Consider the following 27,989-nt stretch of genomic DNA (forward strand, 5'->3'; position numbering starts at 1 on the left):
CAACTGTTTTCATGTGAGTACCCAAATCCACAACTTGTGTCCATTTCTGAGAATACAATTAATTTTGAAAAAATCCCTCTCAATCTTTACCTAACTCTGCATCCATTTTAGCCCTATACCTCTTTTCTAAGCATTTCTGATTGTACTGACTTCTGGGGAAGCTTCAGATTCAAGGTACTTCCACAAACTGCCAATGTTCAATAGTTCATTTTCTAGAGACATGTTATGCTGCTTCCATGAGATGAGGTGATATGTTACAGCATGTGAACATGTAGCACGTGTAGACAACGTAGAATAGCTAAAGGCCTCAAACTCAGTAGTGTATCAATTACTTATTAAAAATATCCCATTAACAGAAATGCTTTCACTGAAATTTAATTTGTTCGGATAAAAGAATTCCCCAGAAGCACAGGACTACAAATTCTACAGAATAACCCCAGGATAAGGGGGGGGGGGGGGCAGGGGGGGGTAAGGAAATAAGAAAGCCTAGAAAGAAATGGAAACTTATTAAATTATTTTATTGCCTGAAGTGAAAAGCAAGAGTAAATAAACAGTACATGTGTTTGATAGTAATGTTTTAATTTTAATACATTAAATACGATTATTAAGCCCAAACAAGGCTGTTTATTAATTATGTGTGAAAAATGGCTCCCTTCCCTTTTTGTTTTTTAGGGCACAGAATTTTATACCTCTTCTCCTCTTTGTAAGAGCAGGAAGTATGATTAAGGAAAGCCCGAGAATGACAGATCTCACATACGGTGGGAACAGCATCACTCTCGTCCAGCTGTTTGTTTCCCGATGAGACCTGTAACGCCAGATTACCGTCAGGATGTGAACCAGCCCGTGCTAACACCGCCGCGCTGCCCGCCCCGCCCGACTCCTTCCCCGTCCGGGTACGGTAAGTGAGCCCGCGGGGGGGTCAGGCTGCGGAGGCGGGCGGAGAGAGGACCCTGCGGCGGTGACAGCCCCGTCGCCGCTCGAGCGCCGGCGGCAGGTGCCCGGCGCGGGGGCGAAGGGAAGCTGGGCCGGCACAGGCTCAGCCCCGCCAGGCCCGCCCGCCCCCGCTCCACCTGGGGGCGGCTGCCGCTGGCTCACGCCGAGCAGGCCGCAGGGCAGCGGGGCGGGAGGCACCTGGCAGGGGGGCGGCCCGCCCGGGGCGGGAGGCAGGCGGCGGGCCGGGCCCTCAACGCGGCGATGCGGGGCGGGCGAACTCTCCCGCGGGCTCGCGCCGACGGCGGGGATCCCCCTCGGCCACCCCGGGGGCCGGCGCCCACCGCCCCCACTCCGGGCTCCCGCCCCCTCGTCCCGTCCCGTCCCGTCCCGCCCCGCCCCGCGGGGATCCCCCCCCACTGCTGCCGCCAGCCGAGGGCCGGGGGGACACGCACCCCCCGGCGGGTCGGGGTTCCCCGGGCGGCGCCGCAGCCGCCCCGCGAGTCCCCGGGCCGCGGCCGCCGCTGCCGGTACCTGCGGCCGCAACTTTTCGCCCGCCGCCGTTCAAACGTCCTGCCGTAAAGCGCCCGTCTCCCTTGGCAACAAGGTTCCGGCCGAGCACTAGGTGTAGGAAGGTGATGTAAAAGTAAAACCACCCAGTGTCGTAAACCAGGTCCGGGGGGGAGGGCGGGGAGGGAGGGGGGAGGGCGGGGGAGGAGGTGACTGGAGCATTTAGACACAAGCGAGAGGATCATGGCGGATGGCCCCAGGTGTAAGCGCAGGAAGCAGGCGAACCCGAGGCGCAATAACGGTCAGTCAGCCCGCGGGGCAGCGGCTCGGCTGCGCTGGGGCGGCGGCGGGGCCGGGGCGGGGGCCGGGCAGAGCCGTCCCGAGCGCGGAGGGGGGAGGTCGGGCGGGCGCGAAAGTAATTCCCCCGCCGCTCCTCGCCGGGAGCCCGGCTCCCTCCGCACCGTTATATCCGCTACCTGGTGCCTCCCTCGCCTCGCTGCCTGCCTCCCTCCTCCGCCTAGCGGTGCCTCCGCACTCCGCCGCCTGTCCGGGACCGTTACACGCTGCCTTCCCCCACACGCCCCGCGACCGCCCCGCCGCCGCTGCGGGGAGCGGGCTCGGGGGGCCCCCCGGCCGCGCCGCCGCCCTCCGGCCCGGGCGGGGACGCCGAGCCCCGCGGGGAGCGGCGGGGAAGCCTCCGCCGCCCGGCCGGCCTCGGCAGCCCCAACTCCGAAACTTGTTACCTGCGCGCCCCGGCGGAGCGGGGCCTCCCTGCCCGTCCCCCCCCCGCCCCCCCCCCGGCCCCGCGGGCGGGATCGCCCCGCCGCCCGCCCGGGAGCGCCTCTCCGCCGCCCGCCGGAGTTCCCCTCGCTCGCCCGGCAGCGGGCCGGCTGCTCGCTCCCGGCCGGCGCCGCGGGGCGGGCTGGCGTTCGCCTTTCGGGGGGCGGCGGTGGGGGACGCCAGCCCTCACCGGGGGCGGGGGGGTGCACACCCGGGGAGCGCGGCCGCCGGCGGCGGGGGCAGCGATTCGCGCGGGGGCAGCGCGGCGCGGCCGCCCCGGGCCGGAGGGAGGGAGGGGACCGGCGCCCCCGCCGCCCGCTCGCCGCCGCCGCCTCCTCCCCGCCGAGAGTTGGTCCCCGGCGGCGCCCCGCGGCCGCGCTGCTCCCCGCCCCGGGTCCCGCCGGGGCGGCGGGGAAGGGAGGGCTGCTCCCGGGCGGCGGGGGCGGGCGGCGAAGTTTCTTCCCTTCCCTTCCCTTCCTTTCCCTTCCCTTCCCTCTGGCTTCGGAGGTACCTGTTTGTATAATAATGGGTGGTAACGGTTTGGCCGGGGGCCCCCGCTCCGCGCTCCGTGCGTGTGTGACCAACTGCTGCAGTCTATATAAGGAATTACATTTACATTTCAGACTTAAGGGCTGCTGTGGGGTTGTGTTTTTTTTTTTTTTTTTTTCCCCTTTGGTACGTGTGTTACTTTAAGATGCATTTGGAAGGTACACGGCGGGGGGGAATAAACGCTCGTAACACCCACTCTGTACTTATTTTCTGGAAAATGGAGAAGTAGCTCGGTTCTCGTAGCGACTCTTCGCAATAGGATGTAAAGCAGGAGATTTTGTAACCTTCCTTGGCAATTTTAGGTTTTATGTGGCATTTCCTGTGCGGGGTCACAGATAGGAAGGCTTTCGCCTGCGATCCGAGATGTTTTCATACGCAGTGAACGGTCTCCGAAATAGATCAGAGTCACGATCGGTTCTTCTCCTCTCTGATCCTGACTGTTTCGGGCTTAACGTGATGATAAATAACGGCCGTTCCTGGGGCTAAGGAGTTGATTTGATTGCTTTGAACTTAGGAGGGTTTTCTTATTTTCGCTGTGTGCGTTTTCTAGCAAGTATTTTTGTTTGCATGCTCATGTTATTAATTCCTTGTCCTAGTGTAAATATTTATATTTAGCTCATGATTTGGCTGTGCTAAAGGTAAGTTTGGAAAGTGCTTTTCTCTTTACCTTATTAAAAATGCTGATGATCAGAGAAAGGGGCTTTTCTTGTTGCTGACGACATGTGTGTGACATGTGAGTCTGAACCACCCAGCGTCTGTGCAGGAGCTGTAAACATGTTTACCTGAACAGGAAAGAAAATGGATTTTTCTTTTAAAGATCCAGTGATATGAATATCAGACTCTTAGAGCATATCAACAGATGACTTGAGAGAGAAATTTTCTGAAAACCTAGCTTTTGAAATCAACGGGGAAAAGATATTCTTGATCGCTGCAGCAAATGGCAACTTGTGCAGGTAGAAAAAAAGATGGTGTTTAGTTTTCTCCTGCATGCATGTCAGCCCCCTCCTGTCTGCTGCTTTCGTTCTCAAGGGAGGGATTTATTTACCACGCTTGCTGTCAGTGTTTTTCCTTTGTGCTTAATATTAGAAAACCAGATTTGAGGCTGTTTAGCACAAGACGTTTTGTCTGCAGCATGTATCACTCGCAGAAAACAAAAGGTGTATAAGATGTAGTATCATTTCAGGTATCTTTCATCTTCATCACTTTTGGACCTCATCACTGCATCCGTTTTATTACAAAACGGGTCTTTATCAACTAGTTCTGCAAGGTAGAATTGTAGTATGTTTTGTTTTAGGCTGGTTTTGGTTCCGTTTTTTTTAGGAATTAAAACAACTTGTCATTGTGTGCTGAAGCATCAGGATCGGTTAGATAATAGATTCTGGATAATAGAGATTTCTCAGCAGTGGGTTTATGTTTTACTTGCAAATGTTTACTAAAGAAAATGGCTAGAAAAATGTTAACCCTTTAACCTTTAAAATAAATAGGTATGAGACTTATTTTTCTTCTAAATCTCTGAATGCACAGTGCTCTTTATAGGTGAGTATCTTCTGTTAATGAGAGATCAGTGTACAAGAGATGCTTCAGTAACTGGCTTGTTCATAGTATACACTAAATCAATTTTATGCTGTTCTAGTTACTTTTTTCCCGCACTTTCCCACAGAATGTGGGATTATTAGAGAGAGATTGCACTTGACATCCAGTATACCAGTTAATAATAATGGGCTATGGCATTCAGTTGTTCTACTGTAAATTTTCCTTCTGTTTATCTGTTGATAAACTTAACACAGCTATTCTTGTACTGTAAACTTTTGTTTGGGTTTTTTTTTTCTCTCTGTTTGGGAGCCAGAACTGATGGCTGCCATCCTGATACATTAACTGTAGCTGGAAAGACAGTTTTTATCTTCTCAAATCTAGAGCTGGTTCCTTTTCTGCCTTGTTTATTGGTCCCTACAGGAGATCAGCAAAAGAGCAGATTGGAGCTGCCATTAAAGCCTCCACTGACAAGAAAATCTGGCACTTCATCCCTGAAGAAAACTATCCTGTGTCATTGTCCTTACTTCTGGCCAGGGCACGAAAATGTCCTCTACAGCAAAGATGTTAACAAAGTGTTAGGATGATAGCACCATTCTGATAAAGCAGGAACATAGCGCTGGTTGGGAGTCTCTCTTCCTATCTACCTCTCCCCTTCTCCCCCACTTTTGATAGAGAAATGGGGAAGAGAAGGAGGAATGTGATTTTTGCTAGTCATCTGCATTGTCACACTATGCGAATCCTGTGTGGATTTCATATAGATTCAATATCAGCAAAGGTTTTCTTATTCTGAGTTGCTTGCAGGATCAGGATTAGTTGCTTTCTTAGCATCTCTTATAGATATTATAGGATTGTCTGAATTCTTATTAAACAGCAAAACTAAAAGTAACACATCTTATTCTTCAGCAATGCTGTGAGACAAGTAAAACAAGCAAAATATTTAAAACTTCCCTTACTAGAGGGTTAAAAAGATATCAACCTTTTATATTGATGTTCTGAAAATAATGTAAGTATGCCCTCAGGTCTTCAGATGCATATTTAATGGTAAAAAGAAGAATGTATGAAACTGAGTAAATTCTGCATGCTGTCAGGTATATGTGAGGAGAGGGTATGAAGCAGGCTTTTATTTACCCCCTGGTAACAGTGGGTTCATTATTAAAACGTTATGTAGATTGGCTTGTTAGAGGGCTATTTCAGTTGCTTTACAGGTGGATTTCCTCTCTATTTTTATTAGATAATCATTTCATGTAAAGTTTTGTTACAAAGCTAAGGACTGTAAGATCATAAATGCCTTTGAATAAGGCAAAAGCATGGCGTATTTCTGTTAGCTCCAAGGTGTTAACTACTGGCAAGATGTCAGGTGTTAGTGATGCTTGGGATACAACATCCCTTGTTGGGCCTTTCTTCTCTTGCCCCCTCCCTTTCTTTTTCACTAGATATCATGTTTTCACTCCAGCATTAATTTAAATTTGCAATTTGGGAATTGAGGAATGTAGGCAGAGTTAAAATTCCAGGCACAGTGAACAGGTCTACATGGACAACTGAATTAACTATTTGAGTCCAGGGAAATCTTCTCTCATATAAACAAATAACACTTCTGTTTTAATGTGAACTACTGAAATATAATGGGAATACACTTAAAAATGTCATTACCTCTTCATTTTTCTCTCAGTAATCAGTGCTTGTTATTTTAACGGTTGTGAAGCAGGGTGTTTCAGGGTAAGTAGCTACCTGAGGCAGGGGTTTTTAAGGTGATTAGTTGCCTGAAACAGTTTTCCTTGCTTATAGGACTCTGGTAAACCCGCTGCTGAAACAGTTGATGAGAAGTAGCAAATAGATGAAACTTTCCCTCTAAACATGGGCTTCCCTGTCATAGAAGTCATTCAGATTAAATTTTTTCGTTAAAAGTCTGAGGATTTGACTTCTGTGAACTCAGCCCGAGTTTCTGTTGAACGTTTTCTGTTACATCAGATGTCCCTCCCCATTGAGTCTTTCCGTCGACTTTGGGCTTTATTACAGGTCCGGTTACTAGCAGCGTGACTGCCTTCAGTTAGGCCCTTGCTCTGTGAGCGAGCTCTTCTGTCAGCAGTGCAGGGGGAAGGGGTTCTACAGCTGTCCTCTGCCTCCTTCCCCACTGGGAGTCAGGTGGTGGTATTAACCTGTCACTTCTTCTTATAGAAGTTTTACGGTGGGGGGGGGCAGAGGCTGGAGTAAACTAAAGTAAAAATATCAGTGCGATGCCTTTCTTCATGTGGAAACATCTGTTTTAATAGGGTTTAAAATGCCAGCGAGGGGTGGCAGACATTTTTAACATGCATGGGACTCTATTACTATGTTAAAGAAATAAAACCAACTTCTGCGAAGCTTGGGTTGTGGGGTTTTTGCTTGTTGGTTTTTGAACTGATTTTTGAGCAACTGCTCTCTATTGCAGGGAAACTGCTGGAACTACAGTATCTAGCCATGTGGCTCTTAAGAATCCCCACTTCTAAATTCAGTCATTATTATTTACCACAAATATAAGCTCATTGCTTTCAACTCATAGCTGTTTGTAGTAATTTCAAAATCTCTTAACTAATTGATACTGCAAGCTGATTAGAATACGATGTGCTTTGTTGACTGTAAATCCAATATTTAACAGTACATACTGCATCTCTGGAGATCATAAAGATTCTACTCGTGATAGGTTTCACTCAAATACACAAAACAAGAGCTTGAAAAACAGAAATAATTCTGGTTTTATGTAGGCTTTCATACCAATTTTCAAAGTACACTTCCAGATGAACATTCAAGTGCTTAATATCAATATTCATGAAGTTCTGGTCATACTTACCTACATTTTTTTGAAGGGCTCACCAGGTAGGATCTTCTCCATTATGGGCAAGTAAGCAGGACCTGACTTGCATGTGTGGTCTCAAACTTTGGTGCTTCATTCTGGCAGCTATAATAGGCCTGTTATTTTTGAGAACTAAATTCTCAAGTGACTTACCCAAGGTCACACAGGAAGTCCATAGCAAGACTGAGTCTCAATCCATTTTTAATCCTTGGGACTACCCTTGCATTTGGCTTGATCTACAGCCTTAAAGAGAAAGAACAGATTTATCATTTAGCAGTTACTATTCCTTTCAGTTTAACTATTTAAACCATTTCATATTTATTGTCTTGAAATACTTGTACTTTCAGCAAACAAGTGGCAATATGCAAAACTCAATTTTCTCTTTAGTCATTTTTGGATGGTATTAAGATAGTATCTTCACTGGTGATGCTTCCTGTCTGCATAGTCAATGTTGATGTAATGATGTTCCACTGAAGTAGAACTTTATCTTCTGTCTTTGTTTTTTGTATTCCCAGAATTTAAGTTCAATGCTGTGTAGGTAGACAAAAGTAAAAGACGACAGGAGGGAATTGGCTTAAGATCTACACTGTTAACACCAACATCCCTACTCCGATGTGTGGGGTGTTTAGAAGACTGTTTTCTTAGAGGTTAACATCTGGGCAGAGATGATTTAATCGGATATTGGTTTTGTTGGGACAGTAATGACTAAAGAAGAGTCTCAGCATGTGGCTGGTATTTCTAATATTTGAAAACGATTGCTAGTAAATAAAAAAAACCTGTAAGTCCTCCTTAAAACAAAAATTCCCCAGAAAAGTGTAAATAAATGTCAGGCCTGGAAAGTCTGCTTGACTGGGACAAACACATGCCAAGTCTAGGTTTTACCACCGCTACTGTTTGTCACAGGGGGCTGCTGCTGCTAAGGCAGAGCCGTGTGGGAAGTGGCTATGGGTGTGGGTGGGTGCCGCTCCTGCCTGCGGGGCCTGGGCAGCGAGGGGCAAGGCGGGTGTGGAGAGCAGTCTGGTATCTTCATTAGTTGAAGATGTGTGGTTAGCTCTAGTCAAGAGACAGTGCGATAGATCAGTTATGATAGGGACTCTTTCTTGTTGAGGGAAATGCTGTTTGAAATCTTCAGTAACTAAAAAAAAAAATCAGCAAAAACCTAAGCACACCATGGAGAGCAGAGGGATGTATGCGTGAGTGGGCAGGGGTGCATGGGCGAGGCAAAGAGCGTGTGTGGGAAGGAAGGAGGACGGAATAGGGAAGGGAGTAGTCTGCTTCTCACTGAAGGCCTGATACCTTATTTCTCATGCACCTTGGTGGCCTTCCAGGGAGTGATGAATCTGGTCCCTGGTTGGCTGCATGAGAAGATCACAGTGGGAAATAGCTTTGACCTCAGTTGACTAGATGATGCCTTGAAACACTGGAACTGTTGGGGGATTCTATAGGGAGTTCTGTGTGTGTAGTTTTCTGTAATGCTTTCTGGTTCCATGTTACGTTGGCAAGTTTTTTAAACCTCTCACTAAGCCATTGCCTCTGTTCTGATCGAGTCAATTTCTTGAGCTAATTATCAAACACACAGGTATTTCTCACAGTCTTGGTTTGCTTTTCTGGCTGTCTAATTCCTAGTGTCTTATTTTTAAGTTATTCGGAAGAGTAACAGAAGTTTGATATTTTTAAAAACTGTTCACAGTTGTAGCTTTTTAATCTTTACTTGCCCTCCTCTTTTAAAGAAGGAATAGGGTTATTTTCAGTTATCCTTTTGTGTTGAGCCTCAGTTTGTTTATTTAATAATCTGTTTGTCCCTTTCTTGCATAGATAATTAGAATTCCTGTGTGGAAGTCGAGGAAAATGGGAAGCCCAGTCAAGAAGAGTGAGACTTGACGGATAAAATACTGACTACAGTTAAATGCAGCATAGCTTTATAAATCTATTTCAGTACTCCTGAGAAAAATACTACCCCCATCACCACAGTATGTAAGCACCTTTCAGGCAGTAAAAATATATGTACTGAGTCTTCTCTTCCTGTATCTGGGCCTGCACATCTGATTCCTTGTGTGAGTACCCGACAGCTTACGTTCACATGTTAGGAGGATAGGTGGTGGTAGAGCAGAAAGAAGAAATTTGCAAAGTTTGTATCTTTACGTGTGGAGTAGCTGGGCAGTGATTCAAATGTTGCAGTTGGTTGGTGCTGAACATATTAACCAGGGTGCTTTAGACTTGTACATTTGTCCCCAAAGGAACCCCAAACAGGGAAGAAAGGAGGCTTTTTTACTTTGCCTCTCTCTGTGCTTCTTTCTAATGCCATTACTGTAATGTAACTGTATCTTTTATTTTAATATGCTTTTTCAGAGCAACAGAAGTTAACTAAAAATATGCTTTCTCATCTTTGAGAAGTCAGTACTGTTTGAAAGCAGCCTGTTTCATTTCCCTCCTTTTCAGCTGTCATTCCCAGCTGTCACAGTCTCATTGATGTGAGGACTTTACCCCTGTTGTTGCAAAGCAGTTTGGTTAACAACTGCTGTCACCCAAAGGTTAAAACCTGAAAACTGGCATCCTCTGTTGCTTCCCTTACAAATGTTTTCTTTCTGTTTGGTAGCATCTCCCTCGTTGCTGTGCCTTCAATGTGTTCCATCTATCCTAGTTTTGGAGAACTATGTAAAGCAAATTAACATGTCTAATGATGAATGTATTCTTCCGGATGTGTTAGGGGGCTCAATTATGACTGAGGAGAGAGAGTAAAAAAGATAAATTCTATCCTGTGCTGAGATGACGTTCCATCCTATCCAATTAGGATCTGCAAGTATGAGTAGCAGTCCTTCTTGAGTGAAAGGACATGTAAAATTACTTCTTTAAACACTAAGAACCCCATATGATATTGGAGTGTATCAGAAGGAAAAGAAACAACTCTTCCTTAACTATCTCTTATATACTTCTTTTAAGTATGTTTTTGGATTTGATGCCGATATCCTCTGCCTTTCTGCAAGCTCTTCTGTTTTTTAGCTTGTCACAAGTTAAGCATTAGATCAGGAACATTAGAGGAGCTGGCAAGAGTGCTGGAGATAAATGGATTATAAACCTGGCCTTTCACTGTGATCCTGAGAGTGACTTTCATGGATGACCCTTGAAATAAAGGGGTTAAAAGAGTCTGATGTGGTAGAGAGAGTATTTTTACCTATGAACTAGTGTGCCTGTCCTCATTAGGATCAAATGTTACTTGGGCCAGTGATGCTAGGGAGCACCTTCAGTTATTGTGATACGAAATGTTTTCATCATTTCAGCAAACATCCCTTTTCAAATTCTGTCTGACAGACACTGAGGGCAGTTTCCTGTTCCATTTTGTAGAGACATCTGTCCACAGAGTGTATATGGGAGAAAGCGAAATGAAATTACAAAGCATCACAAATGTGTCATGATTGAAAAAGGCCTGGGGAAATCTATTCCATCTGAAAAAGTGCAAACTAAAGAACAGAAAAATCAGACCTTAATTACAGGGCTTAGGTTGCTTTTTGCGAAACTGGTAGATTTGACCGAAAGAAGCAGGTTGGATTTTTGTTTGTCTTCCTAACGTCTTCGCCCTCCCCCAATCTAACATAATTTTTTCTTAATGCCCAAAAACATAAGGGAGATGAGTTGTCTCCTTTTTCCTAAATACACTTGTTTTTAAACAGTTTTCTCAGTGCTTTGAGGAATTTCTGCCTTGTGTCCTTTCAGGTATGCATCAGATTTTCCTTCTTCCCACCTTCTAGTCCATTTTATTCTTTCTCTTAAGTTCCTGTATGCTATCTACTGTAAGTCATGTGAAGTTCTAAACTGGAAAAGGAGGTACTATTCAGAATCTGTAACCTGTTTATTCTTCTGTCCTGCTTTGTTTATGTCTTTCTAACAGCCTTTCCTTTTTTTCCCTTGTATTCCTGGTACAACTATTCGGTAAAGTCAAGCGAAATAGAACTAGCCACATACTACTGGATTCATTCTTATGTTATTGTTCACAGGAAGGACCTAGGTACAGTTGGCCCCGCAAAGAGCATGAGGTGGTGAATAAGGACTTTGAAGCAGATTTGGAGCTGTAATGACTGGCTTCCTTCCCTGCTGCTGTCCCTTCCCCTTCCTTGCAAAGCATTTTCATTTGAAAAACTAAGGTGTGGTCATCGGGCATATCTGTTTTCAACTTCCAGTAATTTTTTGCTCACTGCTGAGCTACACCATAATTACATATGCAAATGTAGTATTTTTTTTCCCCTCTTACCTTGTAGATGTGGGAGAGAGAGATAAGGTTGCAGAGTACCGCCAGGGATGGTGCTGCTGTTAAGGAGGTGCTACAGATGGCCACAGAAGGAGAGAAGTACTTGTCCTGCAGGACAAGACTCGTGGGGGATTTGGAACTTCTGTGACTCAAAGGCAACAAGAAAACACTATTCTTGCCAACTTTAGATAGGAGCAGATTGTTGGATGATTTGTTATTATAACTTATTTCGATACATTCTAGCTACTGAGAGTGAATTTGCATTCACAATAGGAATTTGTTTTGTAGACATACATATGTGTAGTTATTACATGCAATAATTTAATCTATTAGGCTGGCTTGAACGCTCCCTGTAGTAACACAAGGTAAATTTCTGTCTTTCGTAGCAGTGTTATAATGATACTAAAACCACAGAGACTAACTCTATGGAAAAGACTATTCTGACAACTTCTGCTCTTCATGGTAAGGCTTGCCTTGTACTTTTTCCAGATTTTAAGTTGACTGACATACTGTATTCCTGAAACCCTAAATATGTCTTACAACAAAGAGTGGAAGTAAGATAGAATCAGTTCTATATTGCAGTGAAAATGCTGGGAGACTCTTTCTGCACAAAAATTGAATAATAACTTAAACAGAAATGAGAAGCAGAATGGGTAGTTGTAGCATCGGAAAAGGGAAATAGTTCCAGTGACACATAATGCAGTATAACATGCCATAGTTCTCTGTATTTCATCACGTGATTAATCATGCCTTCAGGGATCAGCCTGTATAGCTGATGTGGTAGTTACACGATGGAGAGGGACGATTTAAAAGGATGAGACAGGTTTGTACCTCAGCATGTGAGTGACTAAAACTAGTGGCAGACTTTCTGTTTCTGTGAGCTAAGCCAGTTCACACAAGAGGGACAATTTTAGCTTTCCAGCTGCAAAGGATACAAATAGACTTATTTGAATAAAAGTCATGACAGACAACAGAGCTTTATGATCCTGACAGAAAGTTCTTACAAGGTATTTGATGCAAACTGTTGCCTGTAGATCTGATGCACAAAAAATATTTTTGCCAGTACTGCCTGTGACTCTGCTGAGACGCTTTCCTTCAGAAACAAAATAAGTAAGGTAGTTAAGAACTCCAGCAAATATGGGCATTTTCTTTATTTTGGTATGAAGTGGCAAGCCTTCTCCATTTAATTACCCCAACCTCTTTAAAAAAAAAAAAGTAATTAAAAAGCTCCTTGTTATGGAGTATGATATGCAAATCATTTAACTGCATTTGGTTTTGCATATGTATGGTGTCACAACAGTTTGGGATATATGAGAGAATATACGACTTCTTAAAAAAATCTGAGTTCTGAGCAGGTAAGAAAACAGAAGTGCTGAAATTGAAAACTTGCCAAATGTCTTGTTCTAATAGTTTACAGTTGCTTATATTTAGCCCTTATTTAATCTTTCTAACTTTGCCAATATTTTTTAAGCATTTTGAAGGTCTTGTATAGCAAATCCTCATAACAGAAAGATGTTTGTGACTTTTCAAGTTCCAAGATGCTCACTTACTGAGTAAAGCCTTACAGGTTCGTGCCTTAATGTATCTTAATAGGCATCCTAACTAAGCTTCTTTTTTCTTTTTTTTTTCCTAAATGTCTCCCCAGCCTATCTACCTTTAAAGAACTCTTATGTCTTTCTTCAACCACAGGAGCATTAAATAGGACTGCAATCAAATGTGTGCCTTGTTGGTTCTTGGGTCTACTATTGAAACACTTTGTAGCTGAAGTGTGCGTGCGCATGCGCAACCACGTGTGCTGTTTTCCTGCCTTTTCCTTTTGTCTGTCAAGCTTCTGGCTGATAGCAGATTAGCCATCTGAATGTGGGCAGCAAAGAGTAATGGGCTGCGCAAAATGCCTGAGGCTTCTTGCATACAATAAAATGACTCCATTATAAAGCAAAAAATGACAAGCCTACCATGGAGGGTATCTGTACTGGGGAGATGGAAAGAGTAGCCTTTGGTTTATGATCACCTTAATGGGTGTAAAATAAACTTCATTTTTCTCAACTGTCAAAAGTATTCCTAGGTGCTTTACAGGGGAGTGCTGAAGATCTTTCTAGCAGGAAAATACCGATGAGCTAAATGAATGATGTACTACTTGCTGTTCCTGCTTGCTATATATGTGTGGGGGAAGGAAGGGAGTAATAGCATGGTGGCTCAGTTGCATTTTCACCTTGCAGGTGTATTTTTTTTTTGTTTCTTTTCAGTTTTTTATTTTGGTTAGTTACAGCATTACATAATCTCCCCTGCAGAAGTGTGTTGGGTTTATTGAGTCTTTTGGAAGATGTGCTAATACAGATTTGAAGGAAATTGGCCAGGAACATGGCTGACTGAGACAGAGGGAATCCAGATGTTGGAGGAGGACATAAAATATAAAGTATAGTGAGTTGAATCAAGCAGAGCCACAAGTCTGTGTGCAGAAGCAGTAGCAGGAAAAATAGCTAGGATTCCTATCAAGGTTTTGACAGTTACACTTAACCACTATAAGAATCTGGTGTTTTAAAAAAACCAACCTCTCAATTGTCTACAGTTTACTGTATCTGTAAGCAGTAGTGGCTGTTCTTGCCCTCCTAACTTCCAGTTACAGCTTTCAAAAAGATTTTTTTGTTTGTTTGTTTTAGGGCATGCAAGCTCTAAAAGGTGCTTTCCTCCAAAAAAAAAAGGTGCACTGCTTTCATTTATGCTAAATGGAGGATCTTCCTGGATTGCATCTGCTTGGGAAATGAAGACAGCGTCTGACATATGTGGGCTCCAAACTAACTGGCAAGTCAGCATAAAATCAATTTGGTATATAGAATATGAAGGAATTATTAAAACTTGCAAAACTTGTCCTAAAATGCTTAATTTTAAAGAAACCTTTTGACTAATACTTGTTTTAGTCTGTCTTGCCTGTTGGAGTGTGTTCAGTATGTCACTGTGGATACAACTTAAGTGGACTCTGGAAATCTATGCTTTAGCAACAAAATGTACAAATTACAACTTTTAATAAATAAAATGGGAATACTGTTTGAGTAACCTTTGTGTTATTTTTCTCATTCTGTCAGCTGCTGCCAGGTCTCATTGTGGCTGTTCTGGATGTGTATTCCATCTGTTATATGGACCGTGTCCCTTGAAGATCTTTTAGCTGCACTTTACACACTTAACTCTTCCCCAGTCTCTTGGATTGATTTTCCTTAAGGGAAACCCGTCCTCAAAATGTGTATTTCATGTGTATTTCTTTCTCTCCCTTCCTCTCCCCCAATAAAGTCTGCCCCCCAAAGAAAAAGGAAACAACTGACAGTGATTTTGAGACCGATTATGCCACAGAGCTCCACATATGCTGCTCCCTTGACGGCAGTATTAATTCACTTTACGTGCATTTTTATTTTGCAGTTCAGAATTGTTTCTATGATCATATGAGCTTTTTATGGCGCTGAAGACTGTAGCTGCTTATGAAGGAAGCTGGCGATAAAACAAAAGCTTAGTTAACTATCTCTAACAGTGGGTAGTCTGTGACAGCTAGATGGTGTCAGCTAAAATATGTTCCAGGCTAGTTTATTAAGAGAGGATCTGTGGGGTTTTTCGCCTCTCCTCTTTCTTTGCCCTGTGTGATTGCTGTGGTTTACAGTAGGAAGCCACTAGTTTCTGCAGTCACAGGTGGGAAGGGAGGTAGTCACTGGTAGGTAATGCAAAGACATTTGAGTAAAAATAAGACAGTGAACTCTTATGGGAGAAGAAGGTAGCTACGTTTCTTACAAATCTTTCAACATCTGTGACTTATTTTGGCACTATGAAAGCAGTATGTTGCACATTAATGCAGCTTAGGGAAGTTGCATTTATAAATATGAATAAAAAAGATCTAGAACTATTCTTATCTCTTATGTGCTTTTTATAATCACACATCATACTGAGAAAGATATTGCTGCCTTAGACCCACCTGGCCTGACATGGCTACAGTGTTGTGCCATGGCTGGTTTTCAGGACAGATTTGGGAAGGTTGTAGAATACCAAAGACAGAATGGTAAAACAGTTGAAAGCTCAACTTCACTTAAACAGAAGGAAATGCAGGAAATACGGTTTTCATTGTCTTAAAGGTATTTAAGTAATAGAGAAAAATTATTCTTTTGGCAGATAGTTTTGCTTTGCTTGCAGTCTTCTGTGGTGTTTAGGCTACAACAGTGGAGTAGCTGGTTAAAATGTATGAGGAAAGTTTGCAGATATGAAGGGGTCTGTGCTAAATTATTCCAAACATTCATAAAAAGTCTTGTCATGGGGTATACCGTGGGCGGGGGTGGTAAACTTACTGTTCTTGCTTCCTAAAGTTGCATGATTGTTCTTAATCAGTGGCAAGTGATAAGGTATGTCAGTCTGTCCGACCAAGCTGTAGACCATTTCCAAATGTCCCTTTTGGCCAAATTCCCTGCAACCAGGAATTTTTGAGAACTTTAACTTGGTCTTGTACCTGCTAGTTTGAAAATAAACATTTAGTTAACTAGTGTGGTTGAGGCTCTGTATTTAAAAACACACTAGTAAAATATAGTCCTGGTACTAAAAAACAGGGTTATCTTTCAACCCAAAAGCTGTTAAAATTGATACTTAAGATTGCTTTGTCATTTCTCATTGGCAAGTATTAGCCTAGCAGAGTTGGAATCCTGAGTTTAGGACATGATAATTAGGGCCACCAGCCACAGAGCTATGGAGTGCGTGAGGTGGCATGGGGGAGAAATCTCAAACCTGGAATTTCATATTTTCAGGTTTAAAAGGTAACAAATTCAAAATATTTATCACTAGATTTAACTCTAAGTACAACGTATTTTAAAACTTCCTGTGGAAAAATTGTCTTTTGTTTGCTGATTGTGGTGAGGAGGGGGAGGCAGGATCTTAATGTCTCCTCTGTAAAGTATCTAATGTGTAAACTATGAAATTACAGAAGGCCTTGTACAAATGAGGGTACAATGCTTGACGCAAAATGAGATGCCTGGAAGATGCCTTCTTGTATCCTCCCTCAGTTCTGCTTTCTTCAGTCCTGATGGCCAACCCTTGCCTTAAGCTTTGACAAACGCAGTGTTGTTAACATGAGGAAATTCATAGGTTTTGCAGTGATTTGCTGTTGCTCCCTAGTTTGGCCCAGAACCATGTAATTACCTCAGTTTTATTTGTCTGCTGTTTTCCGTAGGTAGAACAGAAATGTGTTTCTGCAGTAGAAGAATTAGAGTATCTGTTTGTTATCTGACTGAGATATTGCTTGTTTCCATCTTTATCTGTGTGTAGTAGGCCCTCTGTGAGATTTCTTTTCTGTGAATAGAAAGAAGAGTCTCTTAGATGTGCTTCAGAGACAAATGTTAAAAAGCCTCATGTTTTTTCCTTATCCTAGAATCAAGTAGTTCTTATGAGAAATTAAAGGCATCAGTACAATGTTGCTCTCCCTCCTGGATGAGGTAGTGAACTTAGTCATGCTGTCTCATCTAGCTGCCCAAGAACTTCAGGATTTTAAGATATGCAGAGCTACAGTGTATTTCTATCTCCTTTCTTCTCCCTCCTCCTTTTCCAAGAAAGTCTATTTTAGAGAAGGGGAAAAAACTGCTACCAAAAAACCCAAGCCCAACAAAAAAGCCAAGTCAGTGTGTTTGAGCTTAAATAAGGCTTATGATTATCTCTGCTATAATAATAGGTGGTTTAGGTTTCTTGGAGCAATTCTGCAAAACCTATGTGACTGTTGCAGAGTACTTCAGTGGACATTGTCTGTTATAGTCAGGAACTCTTTAATTTGGGTAACTTGCAAAGACTGACATGTAATCCTTAGCAGATCAGCCTGTAATGTATGAGAACAAGGAGCGTTCAGCTCTGTTTTGGAGGAAGCATGTGTTCAAAATCTTTCAGATTCATTCACATATGCTTGCCCAGAGATTTCCTTTTGATTCATAAGGGTGTTCTGGAAAACCACACAGCCAAAAGCATGTTGATATTGCTGCCTTGATGCTATTGATAATATCTAATCAATACCTCTGGATTATTTTTTTTTTTAATTGAATCTTATTCCTCTGTACCTCACAGATTCTTAAACTATCTGGTAGCCATCACAGCCATCTACAAAACTCAGAATATTCTAAAACTAATAAGCACTGCACCAACATGACAAATCTGTTCATTCACACAACGTGATAGAACAGGAAGGATTTCCATACTATCCCGAACATGACCTGCCAGTCATTAGGAAAGCAATGTGCTTTCTTCCCACTGGGGGACAGAAGGGATCTGGAGAGAAGCAAGACCTGTCTTGCCTTGTGATGCCTGTGTTGTTGTCCTCGTCATATCACGTGAGGAAGAACAAGGTTTTTTTAGTCATCTCTCCTGTCCCAAACCCTTTAGAAGTGTATCCTTGTTTTTGATGTTTTTCTCCATTTCTGCAAGCAGGACATTCATGGAAAGGCTGTTACGTGTGTGGGTTTCCATTTAGGCATGAGAGCTCTGGAACAAAATACTCGGTCTTTGAGATGATGTCAATCTTCTATTTAAATTGGATTCTTAGTTATTCATGGGGGAAGGGTGCAGATGAAGAAGTCATATTGGGCATCTGGAGGTTTGAGAGGGCCTATTCCCTTAGCCGAAAAGAACAAGCACGTTTTGTGCTTCCTTGAGAGGTTTTTTTCCCATTTGTCAAAAGGATAAAGGCTGTCTTCTGCCCAAAGGTTATTTAAATTGATGCCTGAGTGAATGAGATGAGAGCATGTAATGGCAAGTAATTCCTGTTGGCTAATGGTGCACATCCCACTAAACACGGGCTGTCTTGCTACTTCCTTGAGAAGCAGCCAGTTATGGGTCCTATGTCTTTCATTACCAAATTGGATGCCGTTGGTGGAAACCTCAAGGAATAGAGGCTGCTTTTTGGTAGATGCACTCAAAATGCCTCGGCATAGGAACTAGGGGTAGTAGTAGGAGATCTTGATGCACTACCGTTCAACTTTGGGGAAGTCAGGGTTGCTAACAAAGTGACAGAAACCCGTCTGTTTGCCAGCTACAGCAAACCAGCATCCTTATGTGAAAGCATCTGCTGTAATAAAGTGAGGTTTGAGATTTTCTCCAGTAGTCTACTGTTTACTGGTGGCAACATGCTATATTATATGTAATACATAAAGGCATATAGTTGTTCCTAGGAAAACATTGCCTCGCAAATGCCGCTTTTTAGTGAGTAGACCTCTTCATCTGCAGTAAAAACAAATAACAACTTGTTTGCTGAGCTGTGACCTGTTTTGGAGTGACAGTCTTGCAGCTTGCTGAATCGACAGCTGGGCTTACCACTGTGCTGCCTGTAGCTGAGAGCGCGCTTCACAAAGGCTTTGGAAGAATACATTTGTTTTCCTGCGCTGTTGTTATTTCTCAGTGGGTTTTCAGTTGCCGCTCCCCCACTTTTCATAGCCCTGAAGCTGCCTAGTCTGCCACTGTTTCAAGTTAGTTTCTAATGCACCTTCTTTAAACATCCGTAATGAAGGTTGGAAGACTCGAATAATATTTGATAAACTGAGAAAATCAATGAAAAGTTATTTAATAAAGCTTTTTGAGCTCTCTGGTTTAGCTAAGTGATTTAAACGTGAGGTTTTTTCTACTTGAATTAACTGATCAACCTGTAGTCAGGTAGAAAAAACTGGGTTTTTTATAAAAGGGGAAGGCATATAAATGCTTTGTTCAGACCTTCTTTTTAATAATAATTCAATATTCTGCAGATGAATTATGTGAGTTGACATCAAGAATCTGGCTAAAAAGGAAAATTACTCATCATTTCTAGATGAGACAGTGCCAGTTGTGAGGATTAAATGCTTGTCCAGAAATTATGTTATCTCTGAGGTAAATTTTTGCTAAACATGCTATGAAATATTCTTGGCTGGCACAAACTATATGTCGATGTCTGTGGCGATGGGGGTTTAAACTAGTTCATTTTAAATCCTAGCAAGCAGCAGCTGAAACGCTGCCGAATGACCTTTGACATAGGGACCCATGAATGCCCCAAGTATGATTTCACTTTCACCACGTTCTTTGTGAATCTGAATGCTTGTCAAATCAGATGTGTGTTTAGACCTTTTCACTGAATGTGCTTGGAGGGAAAGAACAAAGCCTGGGGTCAACTTGGCATAATCCCTGCGTTTATCTTTATTCTATTATAGTGGCTTGTGGGGGATGGAGTAACTATTCTCTATGAGGTGAAAGTGCAAGTAGAGTGTAGGTAGGCTATCCATCTTTTCTTCTAGACTTTCCCAACAACCTAGCTGATCTCCCATGATTTACTTGTGTTAATGTACAGCTGACTAGGCAGATTGCTGGTTGATCCATGTGATCTGCTATTTGTTCTACCCATCGCTATTTTGTAGCTGCTGCACCTATCCGCTGATGTAAACAAACACATATAGCTTGTCTTGGGTAGCACATGCAGAAACGGGTCTGTGGCACATGGCGCTTTGTTCTTCCCAGTGGAAATGGGAGAGAAAATAACCGGATTTTTATACTACAACTACTTCTGCCTCAGCGCAAATCATCTTTTTATTTTAGGAGATGAACAGCTTCATATACTGTACGGTACATATGTATTTTTTTGCTTTGGCAGGCTATTAGTCATACTCAAGTAAGGAGTGACTAAGTCTGTTATTACCCATTCAAATTGGGAAAGCCTTTGTCTCTAAGGGAAGAACCGTAGAGTTCTACTAAATGATTGTTATAGACTTTTTGCGGTATTTTTAGATTTTACTCCTGTGTTAGATTCACTTCACAATACAGGATTGTTTCTGTGTGGAGCTGGAGTGGTCTGAATCTGTAAACGAGCTATTGTGCAGTAAAGTACAAGTGGGTGGAGGAACTATATGACAAAAGGCCTAGTTACCTTTACAGTTTGTTCGCTGTACCTCATACACTTTGTTTCAGAAGAAAAGCACTATTCAAAGACTTGAGTATAAGGAGGCAGTCTTTCACACGAGGCTTGTGGGAAATTTCTCTCCAACTTGTGGGTTTTCAGCTTGTGTAGATTTACCCTGTGCCTTCTGAGGCTTTGCCCGAAACGGCTTAACACGTCTCTCTGAACACCCTGCACCTCGCGGGGTGAGCACTTCCTAATCTGATACTTCGACCAGTATTTTCCACCTTACGTGTGCACTTGTTTGGGTTTTTTCTGTTTACTTTTTAATGAAACTTTGCAAAGTTTATTTTTAAGTAAAGAGGGGATTTGGTTGGTTTTAAGGGCTTCCAAACTAGGAAATAACTCGCCCTCATTAACTTCAGAGATTGAAAGCAACATTAAGCAACAAGGGGAGATCTCTCTCTTTTTTTTTTTTAAACTAAACCTAATAAGATTCATTATGAAAGTATGAGTGTGCTTTTTTATTTTTTAAACTAAACTTTGAAGCTTGATGTTCTTTGTGTTAAGTCTGCAGTTCCCTTCGGCTTCTTCCACGCGTTTCACTGTTTACTTTCTCTTTTCATAGCTTAGTGGATAAGTGCTTAAAAACCTGTTCCTTCTGCTTGAAAACAAATATGCTTCACTCAGCACCCAATTTTCAGATTTAAAACACTTTCACACGAAGACTTGCTGATGAGCTGGATGGTTCTTGCGGTTGTTTTTTTTTAAAGGAGAATGGAGTTATTTCAGTCCACCTTGGAAGAGAGGAGGAGGAGTGCTCTGGGGAGAGCAGGGCTCTGCTTCTCTTGCCCGACCCAGGCGAGCTGGGGTGGCTGAAGAGGAGGAGCGGCTGCTCTGCTCCTCTGCTGGACGTGAATACCCAGAGCAGGCTTCTGCTTCCATCGCAGAAGCAACTGAAGGAGTCGCAGCCTGGCATATGAGCTGGAACTAACAGGCTCCAGCCCAGCAGAGTAATTTTAAAATGAAGTAGTGGAGGCCTGGACCTATGCCCACGTTAGCTGTTTGTGCTACGGAGGCAGTAGCCACTGGCAGGAGGGCAGAAGATGTATTTGGGGTTAGGAAGCAGTCTGATAGGGTTTCAGTAATGGCTTTCATTCCTTGTTAGTCGCATTCTTTCAAGTTTTGCATGTGTTGGAGAGAGACATTTTCAGCCTCTAGTCTGCCTAATGCTACCAATAACTGCTCTAAGAGAGTAATTCTGGGGAACCTACTGTCATCATCATCTCTTGCTGCTTTAAGGAATAAGTTTAGTGCCTTTGTTCAACACTGCCAGGGTAATTTTGCTCATAATCTCAGACAGGCTGAGCAGCATGGTGTGCTTTTTTGTGTGGGTTCCCCCCAATTGTTCACCCTCCCCCTTCCCTTTGCAACCTGCCATACTCTACTTCTTTGGAAGTTGCACTTACATACCTGAGTGTCACCAGCCTGCATCTCGAAGCCTACGTATCTGACTGTAGTGTCTTTGTGGCATGCTTGGTTTAATTGTATAACATTAATGACAGCAAGAACTTGCATCTTAAAACTCCTTTACTCTTGCAGGCTGGAAACCAGTAAGTTATATCTAGAATATCCACCTACAAATACATGCCACAACATTTACTGTTTCACAGTATAGCAAAACTCTGAACAATTTCACTGTAGCTGAGTGAAACTGATACATGTGTTTCAGAGCTGTTTATGAGCTCTCATCTGTTAATCTTGGGTAGTTGTAAATATTACCAGAAAATCCTTTGCTTGTATTAATCATAACTAAAAGGCAACAGTCAAATGTTCACTTTTGCAATATCAAGGGGTTTTTTAATTGGTAAATCAAACCTCCCTTTCTTAAAATGCCACTTATGCTGTTATATAATGGCAGCTTTTCTTCTCTTATTTCTGCCTCCCTCCTCTTCTGTCAGGCTATGAAACTACATGCTGTGTAAGAGTTTCTCTTTTCTTTATGTTCCCTTTTTCAAGACTGTTTCAATCTTGAGATGTTAAGGGAGGTTTTCTAGTAACTAATGCTTCCATGGCTAGTCTATTGGCTGCCAAATCTGGTGTGTTCTCTTGGGTTGTTTGTTTTTTTTTAAATTCTAGTGGTGTGAAGGTGGGATTTGGAGAAGCAGCTCTACCAGCTGTGAAGTGAAAAGGCTGAACTGGAGGAGCAATGCTGAAGGAAACAAACCTGCTGTTTCATACCTAGTTGCAAAGTAGTACATCCCTAGTTGCTCTTGGGGTCTTCCAAGAAGCTCAAAATAACTGTGCTCCTTCTGCCAGCTTCAGGTGGGAAGACATGCAACAGAGAGATGAAGCTAGGGAGCAAATTAGTGGCAGAGCAGGGAACAGCCAGTCAAAGCTGCTATTAAGCAGCATTTTTTTTAAGTGATATGAATATTAAGGAAGTAACAGCACACTTGTTTTTGGAACTTATAGAATGCTAAAAATCCATCACAGAACCAGCAAAACAATCTAGCTGTGTGCTGCTGATCTAATTTCACAACTGATCACAAATGCAGTTTAGTTTAGAGGCAGCTATATACTTCAGTAATACCAACAGTTGACAATTCAGGAATGTAAACTTAACATGTCTGATCTTACATTTCTCTTACTGTGTTAAACACAAGTGCATGGGGGAATAAATGAACTCTAACGTGCCTTAAAGGCTATCTAATTTGGAACAGTTTAGACCATAAAGGCACGGGCAGAAGTGCATTCAAAGCTGCAGTTCCTGGCAGAATAGCTGACCAGAAGCCTGCCATGTGGGAGTCCTTCAGCTCATCTGCCCCTGCAACTTGCCACACTGCAGAATCTTGCTAATTTGGAAAGTCTGCCTTCCAAGGCCTGGAGCCCACTGGTGTAAAGCGTTCCTTCAAACTGTGCTGAAATCTACATTTGCAGTAAGCCACTGTGCCCTGCTATAGTTTTGAGCTCTTAAAGAATGTGTGTTGAACATGTGAATGGCCTCATCTTAAAACGTAAAAGAAGTGGTTTTGGCCTCAGGTTTCCCTCTGGGGACAGTGGAGTTGAGCCCTCTAGCATGTCTGCCTACTGACAGCCCCAAGGTTTTTGTTCTTACTTTGAGCTTTAGCTAAATATTGTCATTTGGTTATGTTGTAGAATACTTCATTCCAGAAAGAAAATTAGAATTTACCTCACCTTTTCAGTTAAAACTGATTTTGATCCTATTTAAGTGGTAACTACCAAAGACTTAAACGAGCTGACAGCTCTGCACTGCTAGTATTGTGGAATTTTTTTCTGGGGTTTTTATTTGTTGGTTGGTTTGTTTTTTTTTTTTTTTCTTGGAGCCAATCCTGTCCCAGTAGTTAAGAGGGAATACAGGACAATCAAAATAATTACAAATTTATGTGCTCAGGTGAAATACCAGAGACGTTGCTACTGGGAATGCCTTGACAAATTATTAGATAAAGGAAATAAAATTCTGCTAGCAAAGGTTTAGGGAAAGTGTTAGCTCTGGTGGTCATGATGAAATCTTAGTAAAAGTGTGGTAATGACAGCTTTTGTGAGGCTTCAAGAAGACAGATTAATGCAGAATCAATGTCACATTATTTACAGCAATATTTCATTCAGATCTCCCTGTAACTGCTGCTTGAATCTATGCTTTTACATCCTGGTCCTTGACTGAAAATCATTCCTGGTCAAGCTAGCAGGCAACCCAAAGGAGAAAGAACTAATGAATTGTAGAGACAGGTGTCAGTCATCCTCTACCCTGGAGAATCGTGGTCACTAAGAAAGCTGGGTGTAGATGAACACCTCAATAGGCCAACTGTTGGCATCTCAAGGGTCAAGAACGTAGCCTGTGCTTTTGCTCTTCTGTCCTTTTCTGTGACTGTGTGATATTGAGGGGCTGAGAGAGAGGATATTAGCCTGCATAATTGTCGAACACGTGGTCCCAGTGTTATTCTATGGGCAAGTAATTGATGCGGTCCTTGGCTCTGTCAACAAGTGGATCTATGGAAGACGTAGGATGCAGAGATTATCCTCTGTATTTATTTTATCTCACAATTGGGAGATTAAGAACAAGTGGTCAATTTACAGCAATTCAGGGAAGTGGTACTTTGTTGTCATACTGTAGTGTCTGAGCATGCCCTAACTCAAATTCTCCTGGCTTCTGTGGTGTAGGGTTTTTTCTTTTTTTAAATAATAGATTATTTTCTTTTGCTCAATCTTTAGTTAGTTTTCTAGTTTGTCAGTCCAGCACTACATATATATATATAGCAGCTGGTGAAAAAAGTGGCACAGCTATAATGCTTACTTATTAAAAAGAGAAATCCTTGTCAGCCCTTCCCTGCTCACACAGTTCATGAATGGGGGATATTTTCCCTGACCAGTTGTGTGCTGGAAATCATTCAGATGTGTTGCTAATTTTGAAGACAACTTTTGTAGGGCAGAATCTCTCCCTCCTTATGTATATCTAGAAACTATTTGCTTTTCACGCAGACTGAAACTTGTATGGAACGTAATTCAGGAATTCAACTCGTGCTCTATTAGCAGGCTTTCTTAGTATACTGACTCGCATTTTCTCATGAGAGTCCTTGTTTGGAAAAGGGTTTTTTTTAAAGGACCGTTCTCCCAGCAGTTGCTTACAGCATGTGTATGATTGGCCTATCAGCATGCCTATGTACTTTGGCTTTATAAACTGTAGGGTTGGCTCACAGACTAGAGCACCTAAATTTAGATGCCAGGGTGTGAGCTCATTGCTCGTGCTCCCATTATAGTCTGCAGAGACCTAGTCAGTGGACCTGAAGAGCTGTTCAGCTGACTGAACATAGGTATCTGCTTTAGGATGAGCAGAATAGTTCTTTAGATACCATTGATTATAGTAGGAACTTAGGCAGCTAGTTGATGTATAAATTCCTAAAACTAGGTTTTGTTAACTGTGAGCTGTATCTCACCCTAATGCTGTTTTAATCTCTAACAGTTGAAAAACTGTTGGATATTCTTTTTGCTATTAAAACTCCCCTTGTGAGTTCTCTCCTGTGTTACTTTCTTTTGAAAATGATAATCGTGGTTGAAATTCCTGAGTGCTAAAAGCTACATCTTGAAGATAATACCTGTCTCAATGCTTTCTCTAATAGTGTGATCTTAAGTATCTTTCGGTTCTCTGGGGCTCATAGACTGATATCTCAGTTCAGCTGGGAAGCAGGCTTGCTGCCTTCCCCCTGCCCCATGCACCTCCTTTCAGAACATCTTGGTGTTGAGCTGTGGCTGAACCCATCTGACTCAAGTGAGGTTTCTGCTATCTCATAATGGGAAACGAATGAGCTTCTTGCAATCAGTATGCTATCTTGAAGCCTTGTTAGGAAACAGCAATGAAATTGTTCTGTTTTCTCTTACTCAGTTGTGTATGCTATCAGAGTTGGTCACAACTAGCTTTTAACTTAAAATGTTAATTTCTGTTGATTACTTAAATAGCGCTTTTGTACTGGATTGATGATCACAAGTGAAACTGATGTGTGGGGCTTTGGTGTGCGGAGGTTTGGTAATGAGAAAAGCTGCTTTGAAGTGTGAGATGTCACTATGAAGAACTAAGATTATATATATTTTTTTTTAATAGCAGTGAATTTTTCAGTGCAATGGCCTCGAGTTCAATATGGTAAGAGTAATTGCTAGTTGTTTCACATCAAGGAAGAGTCAATTGTGTAACTGAGCAACTTAGACACAAAAGTGTCTTTTCTTACTTCTTTGTTCTTTCTTCCTATTATATTAATACTTTCTTTTTAAAGGTTTCTTCATAGCCAGAGAGGATCTCTCTGGATATGCAGGCAGCTTGTATTTTGTGATGTCCTCAATATTGAGAGTGCTCACTAACCACAAGATACATCTGTACTTAATTAGTGAAGTGGCTTGGGTGGGGGACACACAGACAAGAACTTGAAGAATGGTGCTTAAACAAATAGATGGCTTTAGTTAAGTCTCCCGTATTGTGCAAAGCTCTAGCTGAAATTCCTCCATCTTTTAACGTTCATACTGTACAGTGGTTTTTTTATAGTATTTTTGACTTTGTTTAAGGAGATTGAGACTTAGAACAGGAGTAGGTTTGCGCCATTGTAATAAAAAGGACTGGTGAAACGTGCAGTAGGTATCCTGTACGAATTCAACTTTTAACTGTCTTTTGTAAAATCTTAGATTCTGAGGTCAAGTGATGGGTTTGTTTGAACCATCCCTTCATGTGTAGATTTCTCAGGAGAAGACTAAGAGGACACTGTAACTCCCTTCTCTCTCTAACTTCATGCTGGTTTTTTTTCAGTGTCTTGTTCAGCAGATAAAAATTCATGCAGCCTGAAAGTACCTTCATGCTTCCTTCTCTTCCTTCCCATAACTGTATCAGAGTACTATCTGTCTACTTTGAAACAGTGGTTTGTATCTGTTTCTTGTGTCATGGCTTTTACTTGAGAATTGTCAGGTGATCTAAAATTACAGAGGAGCTAAGTCTATCTGCACAACTGTATGAGAAGTTTTGCATTCATTTCTCCAAATTGGCAATGAAAAGAACCAGTTGAATTTCACAGACTAAACACTCTATTAACCTATTTCTGTAGAAATCAAAATCTCTTAAAGTTACACACGACCTGTTGAAAGTCACCACGTTCCTTCAGTTGTCTCAAAATATGTTTGAGTGAAAATGGTGTATGCAATGTTCTCTTCTGATCCTTTTATGTTAGTGTAAATCTTAAGAAGTCTTTAAGAAATGCCTTATTTTTTCTCAAAAACATATTTTTAGCTGTTCCAGATATCCTTTTGAAGAATTCAAATCCACATGTTTGATAGTTAAACTTATGAAATGTAATATAAAAGAAACTGGTGGCCTGAAAATAATTTGTCCAATATGTAGCAGTAAGTGAGATTATCTACTCAGAAGGAATCTTCACTTACTAGCTTTTCATATTGATCTTTGGGGGATTTCAGTCTTGAATAGCTAGCTTCAGCTAGAGTGTAATTACAGAAAATACTAAATAGTTATTCAGACTGTAGTTGCTCACTGCTGTTAATGTGTGCGTACCTTAGAAAGGGTGGTCCTGAAAGATGTTGAGGTTCATGGTGGCTAACTGATTGTGAGCTTCCAGGGCTCTCAAAAAGGTCTCCTTGTTTGCAGGAAAATGCTAAGGAAGTGGTGCTGCGGTTGTCTATGTCACTAGTGAAAACCAGAGCTAGAGTACCATGCCTCCTTATTGTGCCAGCTCTTCAGAATTGGTTGCCAGCATAGCATGATATACAGGAAAGATTGTGTCTGTGTTCATAATAAAAACAAAACAAACAACAACAAAAACAAACCCACCACCACCACCAAAAAAAACTAACATAAAAATTGAAGTAAAACTATTAGTGCTGAGAAGTAGGAAGTGTTGTGGTAAGTCTCATAGGTCAAAGGAAGGAAGATGTGAAAGCTGAAGCTGGGTAGTTCTAGCAGGCAAAGGTGTATATATATTGCTTCTCAGTAGCTACTTTTAGCATAGGTTCTGCTTCTACGTGCCAGATCTTAAGACAGCTAAAATTGGGGAATTTACCGAAAGTTGGCTTGTGATGTCCTCAAGTGAATCTCTTAAATGGGCTTAAAAAGCTGTTCTAAATAGTAGGCTCCAGATTAATGAGAAACTGTGGACTTCTCGAGTTGGTGGGTGAAACTTCTGTGATCTGTGCTACTCAAGATATCAGACTAGATCATCATGCTGGTATCTGGTTTTTAATCGGGGATG

The 27,989-nt window shown here is 42.2% G+C and overlaps 1 protein-coding gene and 2 long non-coding RNA genes across 4 annotated transcripts in view; 2 read left to right on the top strand and 1 right to left on the bottom strand.

Moving 5' to 3' along the window:
- Positions 1–496: 496 nt before the first annotated feature.
- LOC140648494 (uncharacterized) lies at positions 497–2,830 on the bottom strand. Its single transcript, XR_012041237.1, has 3 exons — positions 2,732–2,830; positions 1,465–1,551; positions 497–805 (listed from the first exon to the last, which is right to left on the bottom strand). It is a non-coding gene; the product is annotated as an uncharacterized lncRNA (long non-coding RNA).
- ZEB1 (zinc finger E-box binding homeobox 1) overlaps positions 1,641–27,989 on the top strand; it is a 127,680-nt gene continuing 101,331 nt past the window's right edge. The window contains exon 1 of the mRNA XM_072854575.1: positions 1,641–1,741. Within this exon, the coding sequence (XP_072710676.1) occupies positions 1,684–1,741 (58 nt within the window). The 5' untranslated portion in view covers positions 1,641–1,683. The remainder of the gene's footprint in view (positions 1,742–27,989) is intronic.
- Positions 8,950–14,404, top strand: LOC140648493 (uncharacterized). Of its 2 annotated transcripts, none has more exons than XR_012041235.1 (5): positions 8,950–9,186; positions 11,125–11,271; positions 11,386–11,474; positions 11,762–11,837; positions 14,036–14,404. It is a non-coding gene; the product is annotated as an uncharacterized lncRNA (long non-coding RNA). The 2 variants fall into 2 exon arrangements; XR_012041236.1 differs by having other exon boundaries at positions 8,950–9,106.

Source organism: Ciconia boyciana, chromosome 2 (genome assembly GCF_034638445.1).
Source record: "Ciconia boyciana chromosome 2, ASM3463844v1, whole genome shotgun sequence".
Lineage (NCBI taxonomy): Eukaryota > Metazoa > Chordata > Aves > Ciconiiformes > Ciconiidae > Ciconia > Ciconia boyciana.